Source organism: Coffea eugenioides, chromosome 2 (genome assembly GCF_003713205.1).
Source record: "Coffea eugenioides isolate CCC68of chromosome 2, Ceug_1.0, whole genome shotgun sequence".
Taxonomy (NCBI): Eukaryota; Viridiplantae; Streptophyta; class Magnoliopsida; order Gentianales; family Rubiaceae; genus Coffea; species Coffea eugenioides.
Genome location: NC_040036.1, coordinates 232762 through 258708, shown reverse-complemented (window position 1 = coordinate 258708; position 25947 = coordinate 232762). Strand labels below are relative to the sequence as shown.

The following is a 25947-nucleotide window of genomic DNA, read 5'->3' as shown; positions in this document are numbered from 1 at the left end:
TTACCCTCATAAGTAATTCAACTCAATATGTTAAAAAATTTTGGACAAAAATACCCTTTATTTTATAGCATTACTACATTATTATTATCACTTTATTCATTTAGATTATAGTGATACAATCAGTTTAGTTTCTAATATTATTTTTTAGGCATTTTACCTCATCGTTAATCTAACTAGTATGTTCAAAAAATTTTAAATATATTTACCTTTTTTTATATATAATTAAAAATAAAAAATTTGGAATGATTATTCTTTTTTTTTTTTACTTTAAGAGATCGAAAAACATAAAAATAAAGGTTTTCTCAAAATTTTTTTTTTTTTTACATTTATTATACTAAGGAAAGAAGGAGACAAAAAGTTAGATTTTGCAGAAAAAAGAAAATAAAGAAAAGTCTAACATTATCGTATTACTTTAAGGTTATCAAGATTAAAATTGGAATTTGGTGGTAAATAAAAAAGTGAAATAATTTTAAAAAATAAAAGTATTTAATTCTTTTTTATTTGTAATTTTTTAAAAAAGAATTGAACTCTCCCTCTTCCTCTCCCCCTCTCCATCTTTCTATATTTTTTTCAATATTAATAAAATTGCCAAGAAGAAAGAAATTAATACTTTAACTTTATTTTTTCTTAAAACTAAAAAGGAGAAGAGTCACTCTAAATTTTTTATTATTTTTATTATGCAAAGAGGAGGGTATTTTCTTCTAAAGTTTTTTAACTTATTAAATTGGTTTAATGGTATGATAAATTGTCTAAAAAATAACTTTGGGGGGTAAACTGATAATGAGATTATATTTTATTGGGGGTAAAGCGATAATAATTTTAAGGGTTAAACATGTCTTTTCACTTTAATTAACAAATTCCGTTATGTTTGACCGTTAGTCTTAGGGATAAAGTGATTAAAATATAACGTTAAGGGGGAAATTGATAGTAGTACCAAATATTAAGGGGGTAAAGTGATAATAACCCTTCATAAATGTACATCTCACTACTTCTTTTCCCCATTCAAACGGAAAAAAAAAAAAATCTGTTGTTGGGGGATTAATCAAAAATTTGTATTTTATAAGGAAGAAGGAAACGATTTTTTTAAATTTTTTTATTGGGAAACAACAAAAAAGTTAACAACGTATCTTTTTAAAAAGATTGAGATCTTAAATCTCATCCGTTCTTTGCTATTAAAAAAAAAATCCAAAGCAACGCTTATATAAAAAAAAAATGAAAGAGTTAAAGCAAACAATCAAAATGCTTTACAAATTAGTATAGTAAAACATTTATAAATTAATACTTGATAAATTGATAAATATTTATTAAATAATAATTTTTTTGATTCTGACTTGGACTAATGAGTTAAATTAATAATTTTGATAAAATAATAAGACAATAACTTTTTAATCCCATTCATAATATTAATTAATAATTCACTAAAATAACATACCATATTTTTCTAAAATGTGAGACTATTATTTTTGGTTTCTCTTAAAATTTGAATCTCATCTCTAATTTTTAATTTGATTTTTCATATTCATTTAGTAAAAGGGGAGTGGACATTTATCATACGGCAGTATTTCTAAATCTTCTTGACCTCTTTGGTAATAGGAAAATGATATCAGTTATTGATTGATTTATATTCAAGAACCTAGTAGATATAATATGAATTCATTAATATAATAATTTATAGTTTTATGAAACAAAACAAAATAAAACTTTAGTTGATTAAATGAATGTTTCTTTGAATTGTAAATAAATACACTCCATAAATTAATAAATTATTAATTTATCGACTAACTAATACCTTTTTAAATTAATAGAGTTTGTAAGATTGTAAAATTAAGGGTAGGGATAGAGCGTGCGTGACATACTAAAGAAGGAAGGTTAAATTGACCGGTTATTATATTGAAGGACCGGGTTTGGGTGCCAGTGCGTTTGAGTAGTTACGACACCTGACTTTTAAAGGGTCCGGGGCAGGGAGCTAGGGTTGAAGTTGAGCCAGGCAGGCGCAGCGTGGGAGGGGGTTTTGTTGGGTTCGTTGTTATCAGAGATGGCAAAATTCAACGTGGTTCAGAAGCAAAGGAGAGCTGCAATTGCAGAGCGGAAGAGGGCAGTACAGGGGGACCCGCTAACAAAAAAGCTGAAGCACAAACATCCACCGCTTTCCATCTCAGGCAAGCGGAAGCGCAAACTTTTCAAGAAATGGCGCAGGGACCAAAAGGCGGCTGCAGCAGCTCTGACCACCGCTATGCAGGATGTCGAGATGTTGGCTGTTGCTCATAATGATGATAATGGTTCTGGTGGTATGTATTATACTACTGTGTTTTTGGGATTTATTTTTTTTTTCTCGTCTTCAATTTCACGCCCTTAGGTTAGGTTAGGTTATGATTCCTCTCTTTTTTCTTTTTCTTTTGATTATTCCTCCTTTAGAATCTTTGAGATATGATATAGCTCTGCTTCCACACAAATCTCATCACTTTTCCAATTAACACAACGTAGATCATTACAGAGCGTAGTAGGGAAGGAAGGGGAAGGCGTGGGGTGGGTTGATCTTCTCATCACTTTCTAATTAATACTACTTTGGATTCCACCGTTCGCAACAGGAACTTCCCAAGATGATGCCAACAAGCAGGCGGCTCCTAAGAAGTTTCACTTTCACATGAAGAAGAGTCCAAAGTATAAAGCAGGGCGCTTCAAGAAAAGAGGTCGGCTCGGTTCGGCTCCTCCTCGCTTCTTAGTTGCTCTTGCTCCTCATCGTCTTTTGCAGACTCATAATTTACTTTTTCCTTTTACTAGACACAAATCTCATCTAGTTAGAAGAAGACTTTTCGACTGGCTTTTCTGTTCCCATGATTCTTTTCCATAGGCCGCTGGTTGATCCGTTTCGAAATGTTGCCAAATTGAACGTATATGCAAAGTACACTCAAGTTTCTGTTTCTCTGTCTGTGCTCTAACTGACTCAAAATGTATGGGGTGCCTTTTGCAGATAGGAACAGAAAATCTGATAAACGAGCAGCTCAAGCCTCAAAGGATGCCATGGAGGAGTAACCATTTCTTAGATCTTTGCAGAACACCGGTAGATCAGAGACTAGAAAATAGATTCCTTTCCCGCTTTAGTTTTATTCAACATTTTATGTCTTCACCTGCAGATCATCTGTTGATATCGAGTGTGTTGGGATAGAGTATTATTTAGAATAATTATTGTAATACTTTTTGTGATGTGATGTATGTGAGATAAAAAGTAATTAAAAATATAAAAAAGTGAATTTAGAAATGTGTTTACGATCCAAGCGAAATATTATTTGAGATAAATTTGCAATCGAAATATGCTCGATGTTTCTTTAGATCTCAGATGTCATTTCTGCACATTCTCATTTGATGATGGTTGTATCACTTGTATGACACAGAGGAAGACGTGCAATTGTTGGCCAAAAAATTTTATTGACACGCACATGATGACGTATTCACCCCATTCTTCCCGCAATGTATAATCAAACACCATAAAATAAGCCATGGGGCTGTTGTGAACAGGTGTTTAATCATATCAATTAACAGAAGAAACATCAGATTTTACAGCAAAAAACTTAAAAAGTGGTCCGCGGCACGAAGCCAGCTATGAACTACAAATGGGTCTCTGAACCTTCAGCGAAGACGGCAAGAATCAAATAGCTACCTTCTAAACATGCCCGAACTTTGAAGCGTTTTACAGTAGTCTGCAATGACGGCAGAATTCTTGATCATGTCCCATATTTTAGCAGAATTCTTCAACCAATCACGCTCAGACACTGTCCTCGAGAACGAGGAGCCACTCATGGATAGAACCTAAAGAATAGACCAATATTAGCTTTGCATCCTTAGAAATGATACACGAGAGAGAGACAGAGACAGAGACAGAGACCTCATCCCTTAACTTCCAAATCACAGAAATGTAGCTTTCATACTGTGCCCAGGGGGAGTCATCTCTATTCTTGCTTGGAACTAGAAACAATTTTAGTGCTGCAGAATCTGTGCCATCATTTTGACTCTTGATTGCGGAAATGCTGTTCTCCTTTGATGCATTTTGGCATTTAAGCCTCACAAAAGATGATGGGTTAAAACACTGTTGAAGTGCCTTCCTTAGTTGTGCAGCATTATGCGGATTAACATCTTTGTCACGCAGTCTACATGAAGTGATAACAAACAATAGCTCATGCTATCATTCAATTTCAACACCCAATAAGCATGGAAAAGGAGAAAAGGTTAAAAACAATCTGCAAAAGAGGTGGTGGCACAGACACCTCCTTTTCTGTTGGTAAAGCTGTATGATAGGCTATCCTGCAATTAGATTAAGGACAACTACACTGATATCTCCATAACCTCGTTTCACGCATAAATTTAGCAATGAAATTAAGTACTAACTAGCCCCAAACAGGATAATTCTTTCCATAAAGCTTCCCTTTGGAAAACAACTTTGATGTAAAACAAACTCACTTTGTTTGCACAAAAACTGGCGCTGCCATATACTCTTTTCCCACTTCCAGAATTTTATCTTTGTTTTCTTTTTCAGAGATCAGACTAGAGCCATGCGGATGCGAAAACGACACTGAAGACGGATCAGGTATACCATGCTTCAACAAGTCCACCTGCAATTAAAAATGAACCATTTCTTTAAAATGATACCAATGCAAAAATTTAGATTCCCAAATCTGATGAAGCAAATAAATTTGTTAAATGCAGCTCACACAAAAGAAAAAGTAAGCGAGGAAAAGGAAAAGCTCAGTTCCTACTAGCAGGGTTGACGATCATAGCTGGTCATCTAGAGCTAAGATATGATGATGTTCAACCAGGTGGGAAGATGATCAGACTTCACAGTTTCCAAGGCAAATGCATAAAAGGTAGGAAACCCAACGTTTTTTTTAAATATAAATTTGCCTCCAGTTCGCTTTCTCTCTGCAAACAACTATTGCAATTTGGTATAAGAGAAAATACAGAATACCAACTTCACTTCCGTACACATGCCCCTCCAACATTATATTAACATATATGGTCAAATAGCGAAGTTCAGATGCATTTCAGATATTTTAATCGCAATAATGAACAAGTTCCTACCACTGAAAAACTTCCAGAAATGTTCAGACTATATTCTAAAATGGGGGCAACCTTTCAAGAGTGTACTCTAAAAGGTAGGAACTAGAATAGTAGATAATGTTCAAGGTTTTGTATATTCAAAAGTCATTTTCTCAATAAAGAATCTAGCAAACTACCAAAAGTGCTCAGCAAACATAAGCTTCAGATATTTAGAAAGCAATGCTCCAATCGGAACAAGATTAAGCGCAAGCAACATTCCAAAATAGAAAGAGAAAGAAGGATACCGTTGACATTAAGCGCCACATGCTAAGATCATGAACTCCCTCAGATACCACCAGGATAATGTGACAAACTGATGCAAGAAAAACACCAAGCTAGAAAGATTCCTTGCAGCACCGACAGGAAAAAGAAAAATTGCTTAGACTTTTTTTTTTTTGTTTAAACTTCAAAACTGGTAGTGTAATTATCGATTCAATCTTACACTATATCTTGGCATCAAAATTAAGATAGGAACATTATGTCTCAATTACGTTTATTTAAACTAAGACTACTACTTGATGTCTCAGAGTTACCTGAACGGTCATCAGTTCTTGAGCTAATTCAGCAGATAGTGATTCACCACTTATCACAGAGATCGTAGATGAGCCATCAGGTCTAATCATCTCGGCCAAAACAGAAGGACTAAACACAGGCTGTACAGCACAAGGACTAATTAGAGAATGGAGAAACAACAGTCAGACTGTGCTACCAACCAGCTATGCACCACTTAAAAAACTTTAGTTGTAAAATATGTAAACGTAACATTTAATGATTCTATGGCACCAAACTGGAGAACACAAGAAGATTCTTGACTGATGGATCATTAAGTATCTGAGTATGGAAAGATATTAGCAAAGCGAGTAGAAAAAAGTCAAAAGAGAAATATTATAATGATTTGGAAAACTTGTCTAACTATAACCTCCCCTCCTATCTTACTTGGCAAGTTATAGTGGATATCCTATCTAAAATTTTCTTCTAATCTAATTGTTAAAAAGAGAAAAACTAGTGAAGGCAGAAAAGAGGGAAATGGTGGGTGTTAAAAGTAGCGGACCTGAGTATCAAGAAGTATGATACGTTCGGAGGAGATTCGGGGTTCAATCCCAAGAGTGCAGTGCTTTGCCATTGCCTTAGTTTCTTCAGTTTCAATTGCAAATGGAGGCAGCATTCCTGAGATGGCCACCATCACTTGTTCATCAGCATAAAGTTGACGACGAGTAACAGAATACAGAGCAAGTAAAAGGGTGGATGATGAGTACCGGGTGAGGTAGGATCATATCCATATATTTCGTTCAAGATGGTGGACTTGCCAGCACCAGGAGGACCGATTACTCCAACCACCGTAAAATCAGTATTGTCAGTCAGAAACTGCGAAAAAAGATTAAATTTTTTTTTTGGTTTTCCCCTTTTGGGTGTGAGAAAGCCCCGAACGAACAGAAAAAAGGAAAAAAAAAAAAAAGCAAAAGAATTTTTGCCTATATCTTGTATAGATGAAAAACTTAGCCGCTTTTTTTTTATTATTATTTATTTTTGAAGGACGATAACAGTAGAAAGGGTGAGTAGAGTTGGTATCTTACTGGAAGGAATCTGTCGGGGTTGAAATCCCAAGAATCGGAGAGGAGATTAAGAGATCCGAGGGAGGGAAGGCGAGATCGAAGCGCCGCTGGTGAATCATCTTCGACGGTACCGCCGGGGCCGACAACCCCTCGGCTAAATTTGCCGGCGGCAACAAGACCAGGCTTGGCTAATAGGATTTTGGGAGCAGCTTGGTGAGAGGGAGGGTGTGTTGATGGACTTGAAGCGACTCCCGATCCCCCTGCCATTTGTTTCAATCGCTTGTTTTCCCCCACTTTTATTGGGGCCGGGGCACTTCAATCGCTGATGAATTTTATTTATTATTTCAGATTCTTGGATGGATGATCTTTAATATTAGTACAAGACTGCAGCAGAAGCACTCGGGCCCGTGAGAAAAAGATAACATACGAGTCCGTTAAACGTATATAGATCATGAAAATGAACAGATTATAAGAAGACTAGCGGAATTCCCTTTTTAATTTCACACTCAAATAGCCCCATGCTGTTGTTACCTATGCAAACATTTTATCAAAGGTTTCTGGAAATCCTTCGAGTGCGCTGTTCTTCCAAGTTCCAACTACAACTACTAACAAGTTTCTGTTTGAAGGTAATTCAAAGTACAACGATTTACCTTCCCGCCACTCTATGGCATTTCCCATTGAGATTTGGCAAATTTTTGATTATAAATAAAGTGGGCTCTCTAGTCTCGTCTCTACAAACGCCTTCTCCATCAATTCATTCAAGCTATGAAACTTTTTTTGAGTCCTCCTCCACTCCACTGTGAGTAGTGTGGATTTTGAAACTTCCATGGGTTGTTGGAACGACGAACTTATAAAGAAACTCCTCATTTAAGATATTTTTATTGGCTGAGAACTAGTACTACTAGGTAGGTATCAAGCCAAACATGTCATTTCGATACGTAACTCATTTTTTTTCCCCGAAATTAGGATTGTATGGAAAGTTGGAGGTGGGCCTCTAGACCATACAAATATGTTACTACGTCTTCAATAGTTAATTCCGGATGTAGACATTGGGTTTGTTTGGATAGTGTATTATTTGAAATATTATTTGGAATAATTACTGTAACATTTTTGTGATATGATGTATGTGAGATAAAAAGGTGATTGGGAATATAAAAAGGTAGGTTGGGAAATGTGTTTGTGATGCAAGCGAAATATTATTTGAAATAATTTTGGTATCCAAACTAATTTATTATTATTTCATTTCTAGTATTTATGATTAATGCATATATTACTCTTAGGGTGTAGACGAGTTAACTCAAGTCGAACACCATACTCAAACTGAATATTCTAGTGCTCAAAATTCTTTGATTATTTTATGAAGATTGAAACTGTGTGCAACTTTGGTTTAATCGAGCTAAACTCAAATAAACTTTTATAGAGCTGAATTTTTTTATTCAGTCGAATTAAAGTCAAATTTGAGTAGCTTGAGTATTTTAATTTATACCAATCAAGCTAACCTTGAACCGAGTTTAAAAAATTATTAAATGCAAAATGGTGTTTAAATTTGATTTGATTAATTAACGAACCAAAGTTCGAGCTAAAATCCATTGGAGTATCTGAATAATTTGTTGGTTAGTCTACGGCGAAAAGGACTCGGGGGTTGGAGCTTTGTGCGTCTCCTCCGCTGTGGTAATACTTTCCGGGAGGAGTGCTTCGAATGCGGATGTACTTAGGGCAAAATTGAATAATAATAATAATAATAGTTCCAGAAGACAAATGGCAGCAGCGATTCTCGGAAGAAAGCAGGGATTAGCAGCCATGGCTTCCAATCTCGTGAGAAGCGTCCTAACTCGACCGTCCTCGTCCTCTTCCAATTTGGTGGGTTCTGGCCGGAGAAGTCTGACCGCGGGCGGCGCAGTGACCAGCGAGATCATCACCACCCACACTCAGAAATGGATGCAGGTGACGACTCCGCTTTTAATTCGAATTCTATTCGTACTTATTTATGTACTTGAAATAGCATATATACGTTTTAAAGATCCCTAATTCAATCCTTCCTTCCTATCTCCTGCTACTGCTTGGTATGAATTGCAATTTTTTTTTCCCTCTCCATGACATACTAGCAGTATGTTAATTCAGAAGCGAAGGCCCAATGTCTAATTGTTCCTTTTTATTTTTTTTGCCCGTAATTTTATGGAGGGATTAGTTGCTCAAATGGTCCAAAATCGATGTGACGGTGGTATTAAAAATTGTCTCATCTATTATGGGTGTGAAAGGAATGAAATTGGATGGTAAACATCACCACTACGAGTTTCATGAACTAAGGTCGGGCAGAAGAATAACAGAAACTATATTCGTTTCCGTTTTCTTACATTCTTCTCCAGTTCAAAGCTATGTTGTCCAAAAACTTTCCTTTCTCCTTCATTGCACATGATGCTTAACACAGGAACTAGCAAGCTTATGTATCTTCTGAGCATTTCATTATTGAAAGACAAGGCTACAAACAAGTTGTTTGCTTTCTTGACCGTCTTCTAACTTCCAGTTGCTTGTTGGATCAGATAACTTGAATTTCTGTAATGCTGTCCTACCGATAATACAACTCTTCTCAGGACTTAATTTGCAAGAGGTTGTTTCATTCAAGTCTTGTATTTGTTTTCTTCCCTTGGGGCTTATAGTCATCTGCATTTACTAGTCTTGGTAAACAATCTTTTCATTCGGCATGTGTTATGAGGTCAAAACACTTGTTTACAAGCTGCAGAAAAAATTGAGCCTTTGTATCCATGGGAATAAGCCTCACTGCCAACCCATGCCTCAATAGGGACTTCTCCATCTTTCTGAGAAAGGTTAACTTATCAACCTTTTGTGCTTCTTTTCAGGCTGAAAAAGTCCTCAATCCTAGCTCTTTGACAAAGCTTTCCTCAGAGAAGCTGAACCAAATAATGTCTCCGTCTGTGCATTCCAATTTAGTTCAGTTATTGGGGCATATGAATAATCCTTTACCCTGTTCTTTTCTTTTTCAAACCTTTTTTTCCTGGATCTGTTACAACACTAATGACAAGGCAATCTATAATACTCTGGCAATTTCGGGTGTAGTTTTGATACTTTGTGGAACTTATGGTAGTCAACGTGGATTCTAGACATGACATCAAAACATTATAATATTGTCAAATGGGGTTGTAAAAGAAGTATTTTAGCAGGGTGGTGGAAATGGAAATTGCAAAGTTCTCCTAAGATGGAAAATGCCAAGTTGTTTCAAGAAAACGTAGCCATTGTATTTTTTAACCTGGATTGCAATATAGTGATATATGTAGAGTCCTCTTGTAATCTCGGATCATGGGAAGGATAGGAAGAAATGATCATGCTACTTCTTGTTATCGTTACTATTTGCGTGAATGCATGCCTCTTATTGGACTGCAAACCTGCAAATATTACACTGGACATTTACTTGGAGTTTCTGATATTTTTCTGGTTATGACAATTCACGATAAGGCCAGAATATTTATTTTTCAAGCTTCCTTTCTATATGGGCTGTATTTGAGGGCGTATTTTTTTGGCCCTTTTTGTTACTAAACATTCTTAGCTCGTAAGTGGCTCTTGTGATGGCAATTGGCATATGCTCATGTAGGGTATTGTTACTTAACTGGTATTTGTACTTTCGAATTACTGGTGCATATGCTTACTTTTCTCGCTGGTCCTTGTCCAGGATACAACTCAGAAATCTCCCATGCAGTTGATCAATGAAGTCCCCCCTATTAAGGTTGAAGGCAGGATTGTTGCTTGTGAAGGAGGTCAGTCTGTTTTTATTATCCAAATCTTTCCTTTTGAGACTGTTCGTCAAAGCATTGATTTCCATTCAGCAAAGTATTGGGTTGGGATGGAAAAGTTAAACAGCTATTGATCTTTGGTATCTTTTCAACTATTGATTATTCTAATTCATCGTTTATCTGGATGCAGACAGCAACCCTGCGCTTGGACATCCGATTGAATTTATATGTCTTGACAAGGAGGAGCCAGCCGTGTGCAAGTATTGTGGGCTGCGATATGTTCAAGATCATGGCAGTCACCATCACTAGTCTCAAAATGATCCTTGCGATCACTCGAGAAAAAAAGGGATTTGATTTGTTTGAATGTTCTTGTGACCTTTCTCATTCACAGTTTTATCCCCCTCTTGGTGTAATAAATAAACCGACCCTAGCTACATAACTGATCTAGACGTCATTTTATGCTCATTTCATTCAATGCCGTTTCTTTTTCATTAAAGTAAACAAGAATCAACATGATAAATAATCTTTCGAGATGCAAACACCAAGAAAGGGACCCAGATGTCAAATGTAAACACAAAATAACAGGTAAAAAAAAAAATCCAAATTCCAGGTTTCCAGTAATGGGCAATGATAAAATTATATTGGAAGTGATGAACGGGCGAGAAGGGTAGCAACAATATTGTAAACCTATTCAGTAGCCCTAAACAGGAGACGTCATGATTGGTATTAATTGGCCCGGAAGTTACACTGCTCCAAAACTGCCTCATCTACTGAGGACAAAACAAATGAGAACAAATTACCCAGTAAAAAAAAATGGGGACCAAGTAATTTTTCTGTCGAATAAATTACTAGTCCATCAAGCATTTCCTAATTCGTCAAATAAATTACCAGTCCATCAAGCATTCCCTCCCTCGTCAGTAGCTAATTTCCTTCTCTGTTGATGTTCAGCAACTTTATAATCCACTACTTCTCGAAATAAATTTGGATCCAACACACAGTTTTCACTACCATAGACTGCAGCTTGAACACTTGCCATCAACTTTGCAATTTCCCTTCCTGAAAAGCCCTCCGTCTTTGCAGCAGCTTCCCTCAAAATGTCATCTGTTAAGCCCTTGATCTCTATCTTTTGCTGTTGCTTGCGGAAGAAATTGGAGAACAAGCCTGATTTTCTTTCTCCAGCCTGAGCTATATACTTGTCAAGGTAGAGCTTGAGCATCTTGAAGCGTTCATCTTCACCAGGCAAAGGAAATTCCAGAACTTCATCAATGCGGTCAGCCACAGCAGTGTCAAGATCTCCTGGACGGTTAGTTGCCAAAGCAAGAACTATGTCTTTGGACTGGTCACCTGTGCGGAACAGAAGGGCATTGAGAGCACTCCTTTGAGCTTCACTCATATATATTTTGTTCCGCCTGAAAATTTGGACCAAAAATGGGAAAGAACAAGGTTCAATTGAACGGGAGTTTAGATGTTCAAATCATAATTCGACAAACTCCATAGCTAAGAGGGACTAAATTGTAGAAGACAAATTTAGCAACAAGATATTAGAAGGAAGATGAATTATTGCTCTATGGAATACAAAACTTCAGTGTTTTACATGCACCTATATCAATTTAAAGCATCTGAGTTCTGAGAATATTTGTCAAATTACCAGCTTGTCTTCAAATTATGTACAATGAAGAAGGATCCCTCCAAACCCTAATCAATGTACCAGCTATCGGTAAAAAAACTTCCACCCACCATGTTAAACATCAACTTCAATATAAAACCAGATGGTATCCTTCTGTAACCCACCAATTAGCTTAGAGAGTTTATTTCCCCACTAGGTGCACAAGAAAAATCATCACCATTGAGAGCCCAAAGTAAAAGGCAAACTGTACTTACTCGCACAAAAATGCATCTGCTTCATCAATGAATAGCAATAAACCCTTCTTCGACTTTTTCGACCAATCAAACAACTGATGTATTTTAGTAACAGCCTGCGACCCCAGTGGCGCAACATCTCCTCCAGTCATCAATGCATAGTCAAGACCCTAAATGTATATCAAACAATTATTAGAAAACACAGATTGAGCCTCTAGGTTTTTCACTATGTCTCTTATTTTAATTGCAACAAGTGGAGCATGCAACCAGAAGTAATTGTAACTTATTGATTTAATCCCCAAGAAAATAAACCAATGTCCACATAAAGCAATATAACCTTGTTTACAATTTTCTAAGCAGTGGTCCATGAATGTAACTTTCAATGTAAACTATCAATAAACTATCAAAAGTACACGTGATATATGAAAATCATAGCGTTTACACCAAAGACAAAGTTGAGAAAACACTTAATAGATAAAGAAATTGAGAAAGCAGATTATAGTCAAAATGATTTTCTAATCATAAGAAGAAACTACGAAATAAAACCCAAAGTTCACATACAGATCTCTGAGCAAGCTCTCTTGCAGCCATCGTCTTTCCTGTTCCTGGAGGGCCATAGAAAAGCATGTTTCGGAATGGTGCTTGATGTGATTTCGTGTTTGCAGTTGCACTAGCCAACTGCTGGATTCGTTTTCGAAGAGAAGGGTTTAAAACAACATCACCAAACCCATTTCCTCTTTGAGAAGTAGATTGTTTACCAGCACCATGAGAGATAGTACTCATCGAGCGGGAAAACAAGCCTGACCACGGGTATTTACCCCTGGAAGATTCTCTGATCAGTGAGGGTTGTCCTAATATTCTGTCAACATAACTCCAGATAACTTTCGCACCTTCTCTGCAATTGAAAACACAAAAGTCCAATAGACATGTCAGAGGAGGCTAGTGCCAATTTAAGAATTCTCTAGGGAGAGCAGTCTAAAAATTGTTCAAGAAATGCATGAATTTAAATGTATCAACTATCACCAGTTATGCTACTATATCATCAACAAATTTCTTTTTGGGCACGACCAACATCTAATCCATGTAATAACTGTCACTAAATAATTCCAGCTTACAAAAGCAGTGCCCAAAAAAAAGGAAGAAAGAAAGAGGAGTAGACAGGTATAACAAATATCACTAAACTATATCAGTTTATCTAACCACAGCCATTTGAGCATTGGGAACAAAGAAAGAAATGAGGGACGGGTGTAACAGGATGCAGAGATACACAAGTAGACAACAATTCTGTTGCAAGTGTAAATGCTGGATTGCTTGTTCATATAGTCTCCTGCATAATAAATCCTACCAGACAGCCTTCACAAACCTGGTTCGTGTTTCATTTAAAACTGCATAGAGAGCTTTTGGCATACAAGTAAGGAATTGTGCATCAGTGGCCTTTTTGTCCAAAAAAAATGAGTATGCAGCCAGCATGAAGGATGATTCAGCAGGCACAAATGCAGTTGTTAATATGCTCAATCAAGTTACTGCAATATAATCTGTTTAGTCTTCCACTTAGGCCCAGCTAACACAAAAGTTCTCCAAAAGCAAGTAATAGTTTCATTAAGGATAAGCCTTTACAGCCTATGTATGTCAAGGGACGTACTTATGATAAAATTAGTCATAAAATAATTTTGCCCAATAAAGACCAATGTATTCCAAAAGCTAAGCTCATATTTCTACTAAATTATTCAAAAACCAATATTTAAAGCAACGCGCTCAGAAGAAGATGAGAAGATCACCACCAACACCTATATGTAAAACAATAATATTGTATAGGACAAAATTTGCAAACTAATATATATCAAGTTTAACATTTCAAAGGTGGCAAAATACATGTGCAACAATTGAGGAATTGTGTTTGCATATAATAACAGATCAATACCTTGTAGTGTAGACCCCAGCTGCAAGGGCCGTCACACCCCCAACTACTACAACCAGCTTATTTTGGTCTGTTAGTATTGCCCTCAAGCCACCTACAACAAATTTACAGTTGGTACCAGTCAAGACAAATGCTCAAACCCAACTAATATTTCTACCTTCACTCAAAACCATTACCCACAAATTGATAAGAAATAAGTCCCCAAAAGGACACTTTATGCACCACGCAAATAATTAATTGCTTCATAATGGTATAAACAATCATCTAAATATTGCTCCTCTAAACTATAATGGTTCCTTAAACATCAACAGTGAATCTGCATTCTCTCACCCCAAAAATGGCATATCAAAGTAAGAGACAAAAAGGGAGTAAAGATATTTCTACTATTCTAGAAAATATAGCAGATGTCAAGAAAGTATCCTAGAAAAAGGTGCAAATCTAGATATACTACATTTGGCAAGCACATAAAGAAATGACCATGTGTAAGGATGAGATTAAAACTGCATAACTTGTACTGATCACGCATGAATCCAGACTCTGCAAATTGACATTTCTAACTGCGTCTACTACATTGTAAGTTTGTAATCACTCAAACATGGCTCTCAACAAAAGCCAGAAACTGCACGTGCTGCTCATTCTTATGTCCAGCTCTCTAATTGCAGCCAACCAAAACCTCAATCGATTGAAAAACTAGACCCATATTAGAAAAAAGAAATATTTGTTTAAAGGAATATTGTCAACCTCAACCAGCAGAAATTCCAACACTTGATATACAGTATAGGAAGCACCTAAAGCAAGCAGTGGCACACCAAAACATTGTAGCCAATTTTAGAGATCAATGTGATGTTAAAGTCAGTCTGACAGAACCTCCAATGTGATCAAATGTTGTGTTGATGGCAGCAACCCATTTTTCTCGTTCTGCATTAGCACGTTCAACTAGCATCCTTCTATTGACATCTTCAGCAAGTTTTGCTTCATGGGCTCTTCCCTCTGCTTCTGCCATAGATCTCACCCTGATAGTCTCTCGTTCTATCTCAGCCTTCTCCCTCTCTGTTTGCCTACGCTGTGCTTGAATTTGTTCTTCAGTTGCTCGTCTGGCTGCTTCTTGTCTCATAGATGATTCCTCTTGCATTTTGACTAACTCCTGGTTTCGGGCCCGTTGATGTTCATTTTCTGCCTGTAACAACCTGGGAAATGTTATACATCTCAAGATTACAAGAAAGACATGACGATAAAAAAATGTCAGAAGATTCACATGCCTGCATCCTTTTCCTAGCCAACTCATCCTCATAACGGGCCATCTGAGACTTAATCTGTGCTTGTTGCTGTGCTAACTTCTTCTGTTCATCATAGACTACCCTTTGCCTCTCCTGCAAGGCTAGAAGGTCAATTTTAATATCCTTTATATTCCTCTCAACGTAATAAAGATGGCATATACCAAAAGAAACAGAGATCACAGGATTGAACAGCCATAGACACAGAAACAATAAATTGGTAATGATATGCAATGCTACACAGAAACATCAATAGACAACAGACAATGGGGCAACTAACAATTAGAGCAATCTTCAATGTCATTAAATCACCTTCTGATGAAGATGACCATCTTCTGCAAAATCATGACCACTTTGTAATTGTTTATAACAAACGTAAAAGGGCCTGGACAAGTACAAACTATTCATGCCCCAGGAAAGGGGAATGCTGAAGAAAAAATGGCTGATTCTGTTAATTGTCTGTTTCTGGACACCCGTATCCTTCTACTGAAGGCAGTTAATTAGATACAACCCGGATAAAAATGATTAAAATGTCAAGATTGAGTGGAGAGGTGAAAATACAACAGATCAAAAGGGGAAAGGCAATCGATCTTACAGTTTCAGATTGTGCTTGTAATGCCTTAAACTCAGCTGCTTTGGCAGCCAACTCAGAATGCCTTGTCTCTTCTTGCTTCTTTATCACCTCGAAGACCTGCATAAAAGGCAACCCTGTATCAATTTAATATGCTGCTCCACACAGTAACATCAACAACAGTTACTAAAGAGGATGTCTTTTGCAAACAATAACTCCATTATATTCCCCCGGACAAACCCAGAGGGAAAAGGAAAAACTATCCCAATGCGAAAAACCAAGTACTGAAATTAATGACTGATTGAGTCAGGACACATCAATTAAACTGAAATTGACTTTGGCAACAACCGCAAGGCGCACAAAAGCACGCCAAATGGTTTAGTTCAATATCCAAGGTTTTTCAGCCTTACCAACAACAACCCCCCCCCCCCCCCAAACCAACAAAAAAAGAAAAAACTGAAATTGCAACAAAAGAAAGAAAGGGTAGAAAGTGGGAAAGTAGTAACGACCTTTTTGGCTTGGGAGGAGGTAGTAATTTCCCTTAAAGCCTTTGCACCTCTTTCCAAAGCCTCGGGATCGAAGCCAGCGGAAGTAGTTCTGGGATAATCATTGCGAACCCTGGTCGGTTCTGGAGGAGGGGGCTGAGGGGTCTTGGCACCAGGGGATTGAGTCTGAGGAGGAGGAACAGCAGTTGAAGTAGTAGAGGAAGTAGAAAAAGGAGAGAAATTGAATGGGCCATCGCAATAGGCGCGGTCTACACCAAAAGCTGCAGAAGCAATGGCCGATAATAGTCCAGACACAGTAGCACTGCTTCTTGTCATCCCTCTTTCTTGTTAAGTAATACTTGATGACTACTTTGATTCTGTTGTTTTTACAGAATCGCAGCTTTGAGAAAGGGGGGCGCGGGTGTTGGGCAAGATGAGATATTTAATGAGATTTCAAAGGTTTTTGGTAAAATGGCTTGATCAACAAGAAATACAGGTTTCCTCCTCTGCAGCAGTCGCCGCTCTCCACAACCCTCCAATTGCATTTCCCATTTGCTACTCTTCTTCTTCTTCTTCTTCTTATTCTTATTCTTCTTCTTTTCAAAAAAAAAATAATAATAATAATAAAGAGGAGAAACAGGTAAAGTAGGAAGGTTGGGGAAGAAGTTTCAGGGTTTATGTAGGGTTTCTGATTTTCCACATTTTTCTTTTCTTTCTCCGCACAACAGCAAACTGATACTGGCCGCCCTTCTCCTTTTCCACTTCCCATGGGTGATTTTGTGTTTATCCGATTATACCCTTCCCCCATCGTAGTAAAAAATTTTCCCCATTGAGTTTCCCCATCGAGTTCGTAAATTTTTTATTTACCCACACACTATATATATATATAACAAATTATCTGGTTGGCCACTAAACTTTTGCAATCGCCGAGTTTTGGTTACTCAACTATTAAAAGTCTGACTTTGACCATTAAAATATATAAGGGAAAAATGCACTTTTCATCCTCAAAGTTTGCGGGGTTGACCAATTTCATCCTCAAAGTTTAACCCCAAACACATTTTATCCTCAAAGTTCCGTAATTTTGACCAATTAAGGACAATTGACGGGAAATATCCAATTGACCGTTACAACCAATGGTTTTACCCGACAAAAAATGGGTAAAACCGAATGGAGCTAACTTTAAAGGAACAAATGCAACGGACGGACGAAAAGCTCCATTGTTGTCCTTTTTCCCTCTGCCTTTGAACCCCAAAATTTTTTTGCCAATCTTTGCAGCTTTAAACATTTCATCCTTAGAGCATCTGGCAGTGGAGCTCCCTGTGCTCTCATTTTTGCCTAAATGAGGAGCAGAAGTTCTGAAGTCTCCAGTGGTTCATCGACTCCATTCTGCAACTGTGGGTTAAGAACAAAAATGAACACTTGTTGGCGCGGCGAGAATCCGGGAAGAAGATTCCTTGGTTGCTCTCTGTGGCCGGTAAGAAATATTTGTCTAAAAATGTTGGTCCTTCAATGTGTTAATTTAGCTAACTAATTTCTTTGAAATGTCATTATTGTTATAGCAGAGACCCGAGAGATGCAGGTACTTTGAATGGGTTGATGAGCCAATTTGTCCAAGAAGGAGAGTTCTTATTCCCGGTTTGCTGAAAAAGATTAACAAAATGGAAGAACAAGTTGAAAGAATGCGTAAGAGGGAGAAATTTTTTATTACGATAATTGTGCTTTTGGTGGTTTTGCTAGTACTGAGTTGGAGCAGTAAAGGCGAGGGAAAAGTAAAGGGAGGCAAGTTGCTGCTAACATTGGAGTGATTTTGCTAAAATTGCAGAAGAACATTTTGAAGCTGGTTGTGTTTGTTGTTGGAACGAGAGTTGCATTTTTCCCTATGAAGTAATATCCAATTGCAGGGTATAGAAAGGGACTTATTTTGTTTGTACAAAGGCTCCAAATGAACTCTGCAATTTATGTAAAAGGTGGGATTTAGGAAGGGAAATGTATTTGGCAACAATGCAATTTATGAACTCTGCAATTTATTTTGTTTGTAAAGCTATGCGTTGAGTGTAAGAAAATGGTCCTTGTCAAAGTGTTGTTCATATCATATATATAAAATGGCCATGAACTGATAAACCACATGTACTGATAATACAAACAGATGCAAATAAACCACGCTGGAAAACAAATGCAAATAAACCAAGCTGATAAACCAAGATTGTCCCACATGTACTGATAAACCAAGTTGAAAAATAAATGCAAATAATACAAACAGATGAACATGAAAACAGCTGCCATATATGTATATCATAACTTCAATACAATTAAAGTGCATTCCAAATGAAATAAAGCAAACTACATGACTGTTGTTGAACATGGGTCCATAAATGAAATAAAGTCAGCTATCACATTACAGCCTGCACTTCCATCATTACTAGGCAAGGCAAAAGTTGAAACAACAAAAGTCATTCACTAATTACAAAAGCAGCAACTTGGCTTGAACAAAAGCAGCTTGGCTTAAAGAAAATTCAGCATGTTGTTTCTCCTATCACAGTAGTTTCTCCTTTCCCTTCGATCTAGATGAACTAGGAACACTTAAATCTGCCTTGGCAGCAGCAGCAACATGCATATGAACATCTCTAATTCTGAAGGGCATCTGTACTTGTTCTTTAGTTTGTGTTCTGGCTTCCTTGGTGCTATATTTCACTTGAGACCTTGACAGCCCAAACACTTCGTACATATCCTGGTCTACTTGATCTGGGGCAGAGGATGTTATCTCAATCTCAACCAGTGGCTCAGCATCCTGTTGATGTTCAGTGTTTGAATCATCATTACAAACTGCAACTGCAACTCTTCTTGTACGTCTATGTCTCTTCTGCACAAAACAATGAGGTAGCAAAAGTCAAATTGCATAAAGACAAAAAAATCAAAAGATGTAGCAGGTTTTTCTACCCTTTTATTTGAAGTGGCAGCAGCAGGCTTCTTGGTTTTCTTTGTTCCCTACAGTTTAAAAGGAAAACATGTCATTTATATACCAAATAGCAAAGATAGCTGTAACAAGTCATCAAAACAACTTACAACTTTTTTTCCATCTTGGCTAGCTGGATTGTTGGTAGAAGCAGCAACTTGGCTTGAACTAATATCAGTTTCTGCAACTGCAGGATCTTGAGCATCTTTGAGAAGCTTGCAGGATCTCATATTATGTCCCCTTTGATGACAGTATCTACACTTGTTAATCTGTCCACTCTTGTCACCTTCTTCTTAGTTTTTTCCTTGGCTTGTTGAACCTCCTCTGCACTTCTCCTTCTCAGCTTCTTAGGCCTTCCAGGTGCTCTCCCATATAAGGGTGGCAAAGGACCTTCACCAACATCAGTAAGCCCCCATTCACTTTCTCCATTCATGGGACACACTGATCCTTCATAGCACTTCATATATGTCTCCACTGTATACCATTTTGAAACATATAGCAGAGGATCCTTTTTAGCCATCCACAATGCAGCAATGGCATGGGGACAGGGAATACCTGTTAGTTCCCATTTTCTGCAAGAGCATGTTTGTTCCTTGATGTTCACTGCATATTGGTCACCATATGGGCAACTGACTTCATAAAGATCATCATTTGACTTGAATGGAAAACAATCAGGTGCTCTATCTATATTTTTCTGCATAATGTGAAGAATTCTGGGGCAGTAAGGATAAGTCTGCCACTTCTCTTTGGCCAGATCCCTATTTTTTTGCATTCTCTGCATCATGTACAACCGTATTGCTTCAAACATCTCAATTATTGGCTTCTCCCTAGCATCAAGAATTTTGCTGTTGAAGCACTCACAGATGTTATTCAATAACATAGCACATTTAGGATGAGTGCTAAAATAAGCTCTGCTCCATTGACTTGGTGGTTTGTCATCAAACCACTTGGCTGCCTCTATATCAATTTCAGCCATTGCTTCCATTCTGCTAATGAATTGGGCTGGTGTTGTTGCTTTGGCAACAGTCCATAATGCTCTCCTCAAACCTTCTCCTTTGAACCCAGCAGATGAAAAGTTATTGTGCAAGTGTTTCACACAAAATCTGTGGGCTGCATTTGGGAAAATCATATCACATGCTTCAATTAGACCTTTTTGTTTGTCACTCATTATTGTCCACTCATAATCCTTTTCAATCTTCAAATCTTCTTTCAATAGTTTGAAGAACCAGCACCATGAGTCCTTACTTTCACCCTCTGCTGCAGCATATGCTATTGGAAAAATGCCATTATTGGCATCAACTCCAACAGCTGCTAGCAAAACTCCTCCTACTGATCCTTTCAAAAAAGTACCATCTACTCCAATAAACTGCCTACATCCAGTTAGGAAACCATGCTTCACTCCAGCAAAACAGATGTACAGCCTCTCAAATCTGCCTTTCCCTGTTTTTGAGTCTCTAAAACCATCAACAGTTTTCATTATAACAGTGCTACCAGGGTTGGATCTTAGAATTTCATGCATATAAACTCCTAATTTGCTGTACTGGTCTTTTTCACTGCCCTGAACAATTTTCATTGCTTTTCTCCTTGTCCTATATGTTTGATTTTTTGTGAAGGAGCACCTATTTTCTTTCATTACTGTCTTCCTAAAATGCTCCAAATCTAATTTAGGATTACACCTAAACTCTTCACAGTACTTCTTAGCTACCCATCCAGAATGCACAAGAGGGTTATCATATGTAAAATCACATGTGTGATTATCTTCAAATGTTCTTATTTGAATAGTTCCATCCCCACTTAATTTTCTAGCATATATAACCCAATTACATTCACTATTTCTGCATCTAGCCCTCACCCTCACTCTATCTTGTTTCACAAACTTACAAGGCCTGCCTTGTTTCACACTATAATTATGTACAGCAGTCTTGAAAAGTTTCAGACTTGTAAAGGACATGTACAGCTCTAATTTTGGATTGTCAATATGCTTAGGATCAAAAGTACGAGACCTCAATTTAGACTCTTCATCATCAGACTCATGAATGCTTTCAAAATCAGATTCAGAATCAGGAACCTGTTCTGTTTCATCAGAATCAGGAACCTTTCCTGTTTCATTCAAAGGATCAGGAACCACATTTTCTTTCCTGTGATTGTCTACTCCTAACCATTCAGCATTTTTGTCAACATTATCATGAAATATACCATCATCAGCATCATCGCCTATTTCATAATCTGAATCAATAGCTGAAAAAAAAGTCTCATCACTTGTGTTGGAATCATTATCACAATTATTAGCAGCACACCTTCCTTGCCCTTCATCCCTAATATTATTGTTACCATCACTATTTTGGAGTTCATTTTCTGTCTCATCTACCTCATACGGATCATAACCAAGTTGTTGCACTAGAATTTCATGAAAAGATACTTCAAGATATAAGTTAACTTCCTTAGTTGGCCCAACCTCCCCCTTAACATAACCATTCAACTCCCTACTGCTTTCTATCCTCCTAAAGGTGTTATTTTCCCAACCATAGTACACCTTATGACCATATACACCAGCACTCTCAGTTAATCTATCAACTTCGAAAACGCTTAGACCTATACTCTCAACATAGTCAAAAACGCACAAATCTCCACCTTCGTAATGGGGATCAGGAGTATATGAAATGAGGCCTCCATGGTGACATCTTAATGTAATAAATGTGCTGCCCGTTTCTGGTTAAAGAAAATAATATAGATCAGACTCTTTAGGAAAAAAAAAAGCTTCATCATTTCAGCATAATAAACTGTTGACCCACACAAAAACTACCAAATAAGGACCACTTGCACTTTTTCCATACACATGGTCAGATACACATGGCCGGCAAAATATACCAAGTGTTATTGTTTATTAATCACTCTCATCACAAATTTATAGTCAAGCGGCAACTATCATCAGACATAAGGGACCGCATTCACACTATAATAATCAAACCAAGACAAATTTTTGGATTTATTTATACCTCATGCAAATGGCCAGATCTGGAAAAAAAATAGCCGTAAATTGTAGTGGGGAAAAAGTACAAACACAAGGGACCACATATCAGGTTTCCTTCTCCAAAAAAACAGATATCTTTATGCAATGTACTTGTTGATTTTGGGTATAAATACCGTAATTTGGAGGTGGACAAATGTGGAGCTCTTTCTTCCGCAATGCCATTTTTTTCTTCACCTAAAATGTTTCACGGATGCCGTTTATGCCTTCCTTCTTGCCAGCAGATGCTCGAAAAATGGATGAAACGATTGGCAAAAAAAATTTTTAGAGCTGAGAACGGAGAAGAAAGAAGGAGAAGACAGGAGCTTTTTTCCTTTTGCTATTTTGTGTTTTTTGTCCGTTAGAAAAAATGGATCCATTCGGTTTGACCCGGTTATGTTGGGTATAAAGTTGGATCTGACGAATTGTGCTTCTCACGTGCAAAGTTCCGTCCCAATATTTGATTTGTCCTCCAATTTCCGTCAATTGTCCTTAATTGGTCAAAATTACGGAACTTTGAGGATAAAATGTGTTTGGGGTTAAACTTTGAGGATGAAATTGGTCAACCCCGCAAACTTTGAGGATGAAAAGTGCATTTTTTCCAATATATAAAGTTAAGACGCTAGACCATTCTGCTAGATTTAACCGTTAAGTTCGCCGATTTGTCTGTCCGCGAGATTTTCAAGACAAAAAGTATGGTCAATTTAAGAAGTTTAACATAGCACTTTCACCTCTTGTTTCGGCTAATTGCTTAGAATATATGTAAAAAAAAAAAAAATCGCACGAATGTATCTCTGACACACACCATTTCTCATTCTATACCTGCCGTGTCGAGTCACTACGGCAGGAGAACGATTTGTTAGAAACTCTGCAAAAATGTCAGTGGGTCAGCAGCCCACAATTTTTTTTTTTAATTAGCCTGTTCCCAGCCGTGCTGATTGGACACGACTGGGGACAGGCGGTAAAAAAAAAAAAGGGCCAGGAGCCTTTGTCAACCTTTCCCCTTCTCCGGCTTTCATCTTTTTGGTGGATTGTTGTATGTTGTAACTAGTAAACTGTCAATCTCAGAAACCATCCTCTCTTAAATATTGAAAGATACACATATCAGAAGCAACACTTTAGGCTAAAGAAGTTCAGTTGCAGTCGTTGCGATGGAAGATGATTGTGCTTCAGAATCCAGAAGGGCTGTTCCTTTTTTTTTAATTCTTGTAATTTGTGAGAATGAAATCATCAGCTCAGCAGAGATGGGCAACCGCCCTTGAGAAATTCCCATCTCTCTGTAAAGTCTCATTCTCTTCTTCACTCTGAGCTCAAGCTGGAATTGACTCTGTTTCTTGCTTTCCCAGTCCTTTATATAGGCCACCATTTCCTGTAACTTCTTTTTTTTTCCCTACTATTTTTTTCTATGGGTGAAAAGGTCATTTCACAGTACTTTTCTTGTTGCTCCTGAGTTGTCAGCTAATTGCTTAGAATATATGTAAAAAAAAAAATATCGCATAAATGTATCTCTGACACACACCGTTTCTTATTCTATACCTGTCGTGCTGACTATACCTACAGTATTGAGTCAGCACGGCAGCAGAACGAATTGTCAGAAACTCTGCAAAAATGTCAATGGGTCAGCGGCCCACAATTTTTTTTTAATTAGCCTGTCCCCAGCCGTGCTGATTGGGCACGACTGGGGACAGGCGGTCAAAAAAAAAGGGGCCTTCAACATGAGAGTACAGGAGAAATGTTGTGGGAATTGGAGCAAAGAGCTAGGGAAGTATCTGTCTTTATCAACGTGCAAAGTTAATTTTTACAACACAACCATTTAATGAACACTGGCAAAATTTAGAAGTGTTCAAATGACTTGGCATGCACTTTCTTTGCTTTGAAGATAATAAAGAACTGAAATTCATTATTTTTTCTCCAGTGCCATTCTTTTCATCTATCACCCCATAATTTTTTTTAAAAAAAATTTCTAAAAGCTTTCTACTTGAATTTTACAGGGCAGCTGACAACCAGGTATTTGATGTGCCTCTCTTGCAATAATCTATTCCTCATCGCCAGAAACAAAACCAGACCTTTATTATCTTATTGGGTTATGAATTATTATAGGAGTTATATAAGTAAATTTTTGAAGGAACACAATAATTATATCATTGACAAAATGCATGACTGGTTATTCTTATTCTCTTCGTTCCCCTTTGATAAGCATTCAGGTGAAATTATTGCAACCTCTGGCTTTGGGCATGAGGGGACCATTCTGATTGCTGAAATTATTGCAACCTCATGGGATGTATTTGACCCCTGGCCCTTTTTTTTTTTTTTTTTTGACTGCCTTCAGCACGGCTGAGAACAGGCTAATTAAAAAAAAAATTTTGGGCCGCTTACCCACTGACATTTTTGCAGAGTTTCTGACAATTCGTTCTGCTGCCGTGCTGTTTCAGCACAGCAGGTATAGAATGAGAAATGGTGTGCGTTAAAGATACATTTGTGCAATATTTTTTTTTTTTACATATATTCTAAGCAATTAGCCTGAGTTGTCCAAGGTTCCACATTAATGTCAAAAATTACATGTACACTTTGAATTTTTTTAATTTTGAATTTTTTTTAAAAAAATTAAAACCAAATAAATTTATCAATGTAGTTGGAATTTTTTTTTTTCTAAAATCTTAGAATGAGTATAAAGAAAAGAACAAAGAAATGCATACAGACATATTTAAACAGCTCATACAAGAGCAGATGAACCATATTAGTATCAAGAAGCATATGCAACATGGCATTTTTGCAAACTAATCACAGAAAAATGTGCTCTGACGTTTGCAATGACAACTAGTTGCTAGGCATTTTTAAAACTTAAAAAAAAAACTAAATACCCTACCGTGTTTAAAAAAAAAAATTATTGGATATAAAAGACATATACGAAGAAATCCCGCTTGTTAGAATCACACTTTCCCGATTTCTTTTTTTTTTTTTAACTATATATATGAAGAAATTAGCCGTGAAATGGTTGGGTTTATGCCATACGTTCATGGATTTTATGCCGTGAAATGGTTGGGTTTATGCATCCAAGACGTGTAGTTTTCTTTTGTACATTCACTTTTATTATTGATAAAAAATCATGGGATGTATTTGACCCCTGGCCCTTTTTTTTTTACCGCTTGTCCACAGGGCACGGCTGGAGACAGACTAATTTAAAAAAATTGTGGGCCGCTGACCCATTGACATTTTTGCAGAGTTTCTGAAAATTCGTTCTGCTGCCATGCTGAGTCAGCACGGCAGGTATAGAATGAGAAATGGGGTGTGTCAGAGATACATTTGTGCGATGTTTTTTTTTTTTACATATATTCTAAGCAATTAGCCTCTTGTTCCTCTCCTATGCATCTGTGCTTCGTCTTCCTTATATATATATATAGAGACATAGATTCCTTTTATAAACTATCAAGTTCGGCTCGAGTTCAGTTCGATTAACATGTTAGTAAAACTTACATGTAAAATGTTCAA

General features: G+C 37.1%; 4 protein-coding genes across 4 annotated transcripts; 2 read left to right on the top strand and 2 right to left on the bottom strand.

Annotated features, from left to right (window-relative positions):
* The first annotated feature begins 1922 nt into the window (after nt 1–1922).
* Nucleotides 1923–3259, top strand: LOC113762557. Its single transcript, XM_027306057.1, has 3 exons — nt 1923–2288; nt 2589–2690; nt 2972–3259. Exons 1-3 carry the CDS (start codon nt 2036–2038, stop codon nt 3031–3033), a joined length of 417 nt encoding a protein of 138 aa, XP_027161858.1. The 5' UTR covers nt 1923–2035; the 3' UTR covers nt 3034–3259.
* A 155-nt stretch (nt 3260–3414) lies between these two features.
* LOC113760399 (protein SMG9-like) lies at nt 3415–7167 on the bottom strand. Its single transcript, XM_027302958.1, has 8 exons — nt 6666–7167; nt 6348–6456; nt 6143–6258; nt 5625–5744; nt 5337–5426; nt 4456–4607; nt 3884–4145; nt 3415–3807 (listed from the first exon to the last, which is right to left on the bottom strand). Exons 1-8 carry the CDS (start codon nt 6909–6911, stop codon nt 3655–3657), a joined length of 1248 nt encoding a protein of 415 aa, XP_027158759.1. The 5' UTR covers nt 6912–7167; the 3' UTR covers nt 3415–3654.
* A 1069-nt stretch (nt 7168–8236) lies between these two features.
* On the top strand, nt 8237–10881 carry LOC113761638 (NADH dehydrogenase [ubiquinone] iron-sulfur protein 6, mitochondrial). The gene is made up of 3 exons (XM_027304710.1): nt 8237–8588; nt 10330–10414; nt 10581–10881. Exons 1-3 carry the CDS (start codon nt 8403–8405, stop codon nt 10697–10699), a joined length of 390 nt encoding a protein of 129 aa, XP_027160511.1. The 5' UTR covers nt 8237–8402; the 3' UTR covers nt 10700–10881.
* Nucleotides 10882–11001: 120 nt separating this feature from the next.
* LOC113760491 (ATPase family AAA domain-containing protein 3-B-like) lies at nt 11002–17183 on the bottom strand. Its single transcript, XM_027303093.1, has 8 exons — nt 16523–17183; nt 16038–16133; nt 15428–15538; nt 15036–15345; nt 14172–14262; nt 12812–13145; nt 12272–12420; nt 11002–11799 (listed from the first exon to the last, which is right to left on the bottom strand). Exons 1-8 carry the CDS (start codon nt 16832–16834, stop codon nt 11286–11288), a joined length of 1917 nt encoding a protein of 638 aa, XP_027158894.1. The 5' UTR covers nt 16835–17183; the 3' UTR covers nt 11002–11285.
* Between the last annotated feature and the right edge of the window lie 8764 nt (nt 17184–25947).

What these genes read in the sequence shown, in the direction of transcription:
- LOC113762557 (XM_027306057.1), top strand. Translation starts at nt 2,036, where the DNA reads ATGGCAAAATTCAACGTGGTTCAGAAGCAAAGGAGAGCTGCAATTGCA. An exon ending in TGATGATAATGGTTCTGGTG is followed by an intron (nt 2,289 to 2,588) that starts GTATGTATTATA and finishes CGTTCGCAACAG; the next exon opens with GAACTTCCCAAGATGATGCC. An exon ending in AGGGCGCTTCAAGAAAAGAG is followed by an intron (nt 2,691 to 2,971) that starts GTCGGCTCGGTT and finishes TGCCTTTTGCAG; the next exon opens with ATAGGAACAGAAAATCTGAT.
- LOC113760399 (XM_027302958.1), bottom strand. Translation starts at nt 6,911, where the DNA reads ATGGCAGGGGGATCGGGAGTCGCTTCAAGTCCATCAACACACCCTCCC. An exon ending in TGTGGCGCTTAATGTCAACG is followed by an intron (nt 4,608 to 5,336) that starts GTATCCTTCTTT and finishes TTTTAATTGCAG; the next exon opens with GTGGACTTGTTGAAGCATGG. An exon ending in CCAGTTTTTGTGCAAACAAA is followed by an intron (nt 4,146 to 4,455) that starts GTGAGTTTGTTT and finishes CACTTCATGTAG; the next exon opens with ACTGCGTGACAAAGATGTTA.
- LOC113761638 (XM_027304710.1), top strand. Translation starts at nt 8,403, where the DNA reads ATGGCAGCAGCGATTCTCGGAAGAAAGCAGGGATTAGCAGCCATGGCT. An exon ending in ACACTCAGAAATGGATGCAG is followed by an intron (nt 8,589 to 10,329) that starts GTGACGACTCCG and finishes GTCCTTGTCCAG; the next exon opens with GATACAACTCAGAAATCTCC. An exon ending in GATTGTTGCTTGTGAAGGAG is followed by an intron (nt 10,415 to 10,580) that starts GTCAGTCTGTTT and finishes ATCTGGATGCAG; the next exon opens with ACAGCAACCCTGCGCTTGGA.
- LOC113760491 (XM_027303093.1), bottom strand. Translation starts at nt 16,834, where the DNA reads ATGACAAGAAGCAGTGCTACTGTGTCTGGACTATTATCGGCCATTGCT. An exon ending in TGGCTAGGAAAAGGATGCAG is followed by an intron (nt 15,346 to 15,427) that starts GCATGTGAATCT and finishes AGGTTGTTACAG; the next exon opens with GCAGAAAATGAACATCAACG. An exon ending in GAGAGCTTGCTCAGAGATCT is followed by an intron (nt 12,421 to 12,811) that starts GTATGTGAACTT and finishes ATATACATTTAG; the next exon opens with GGTCTTGACTATGCATTGAT.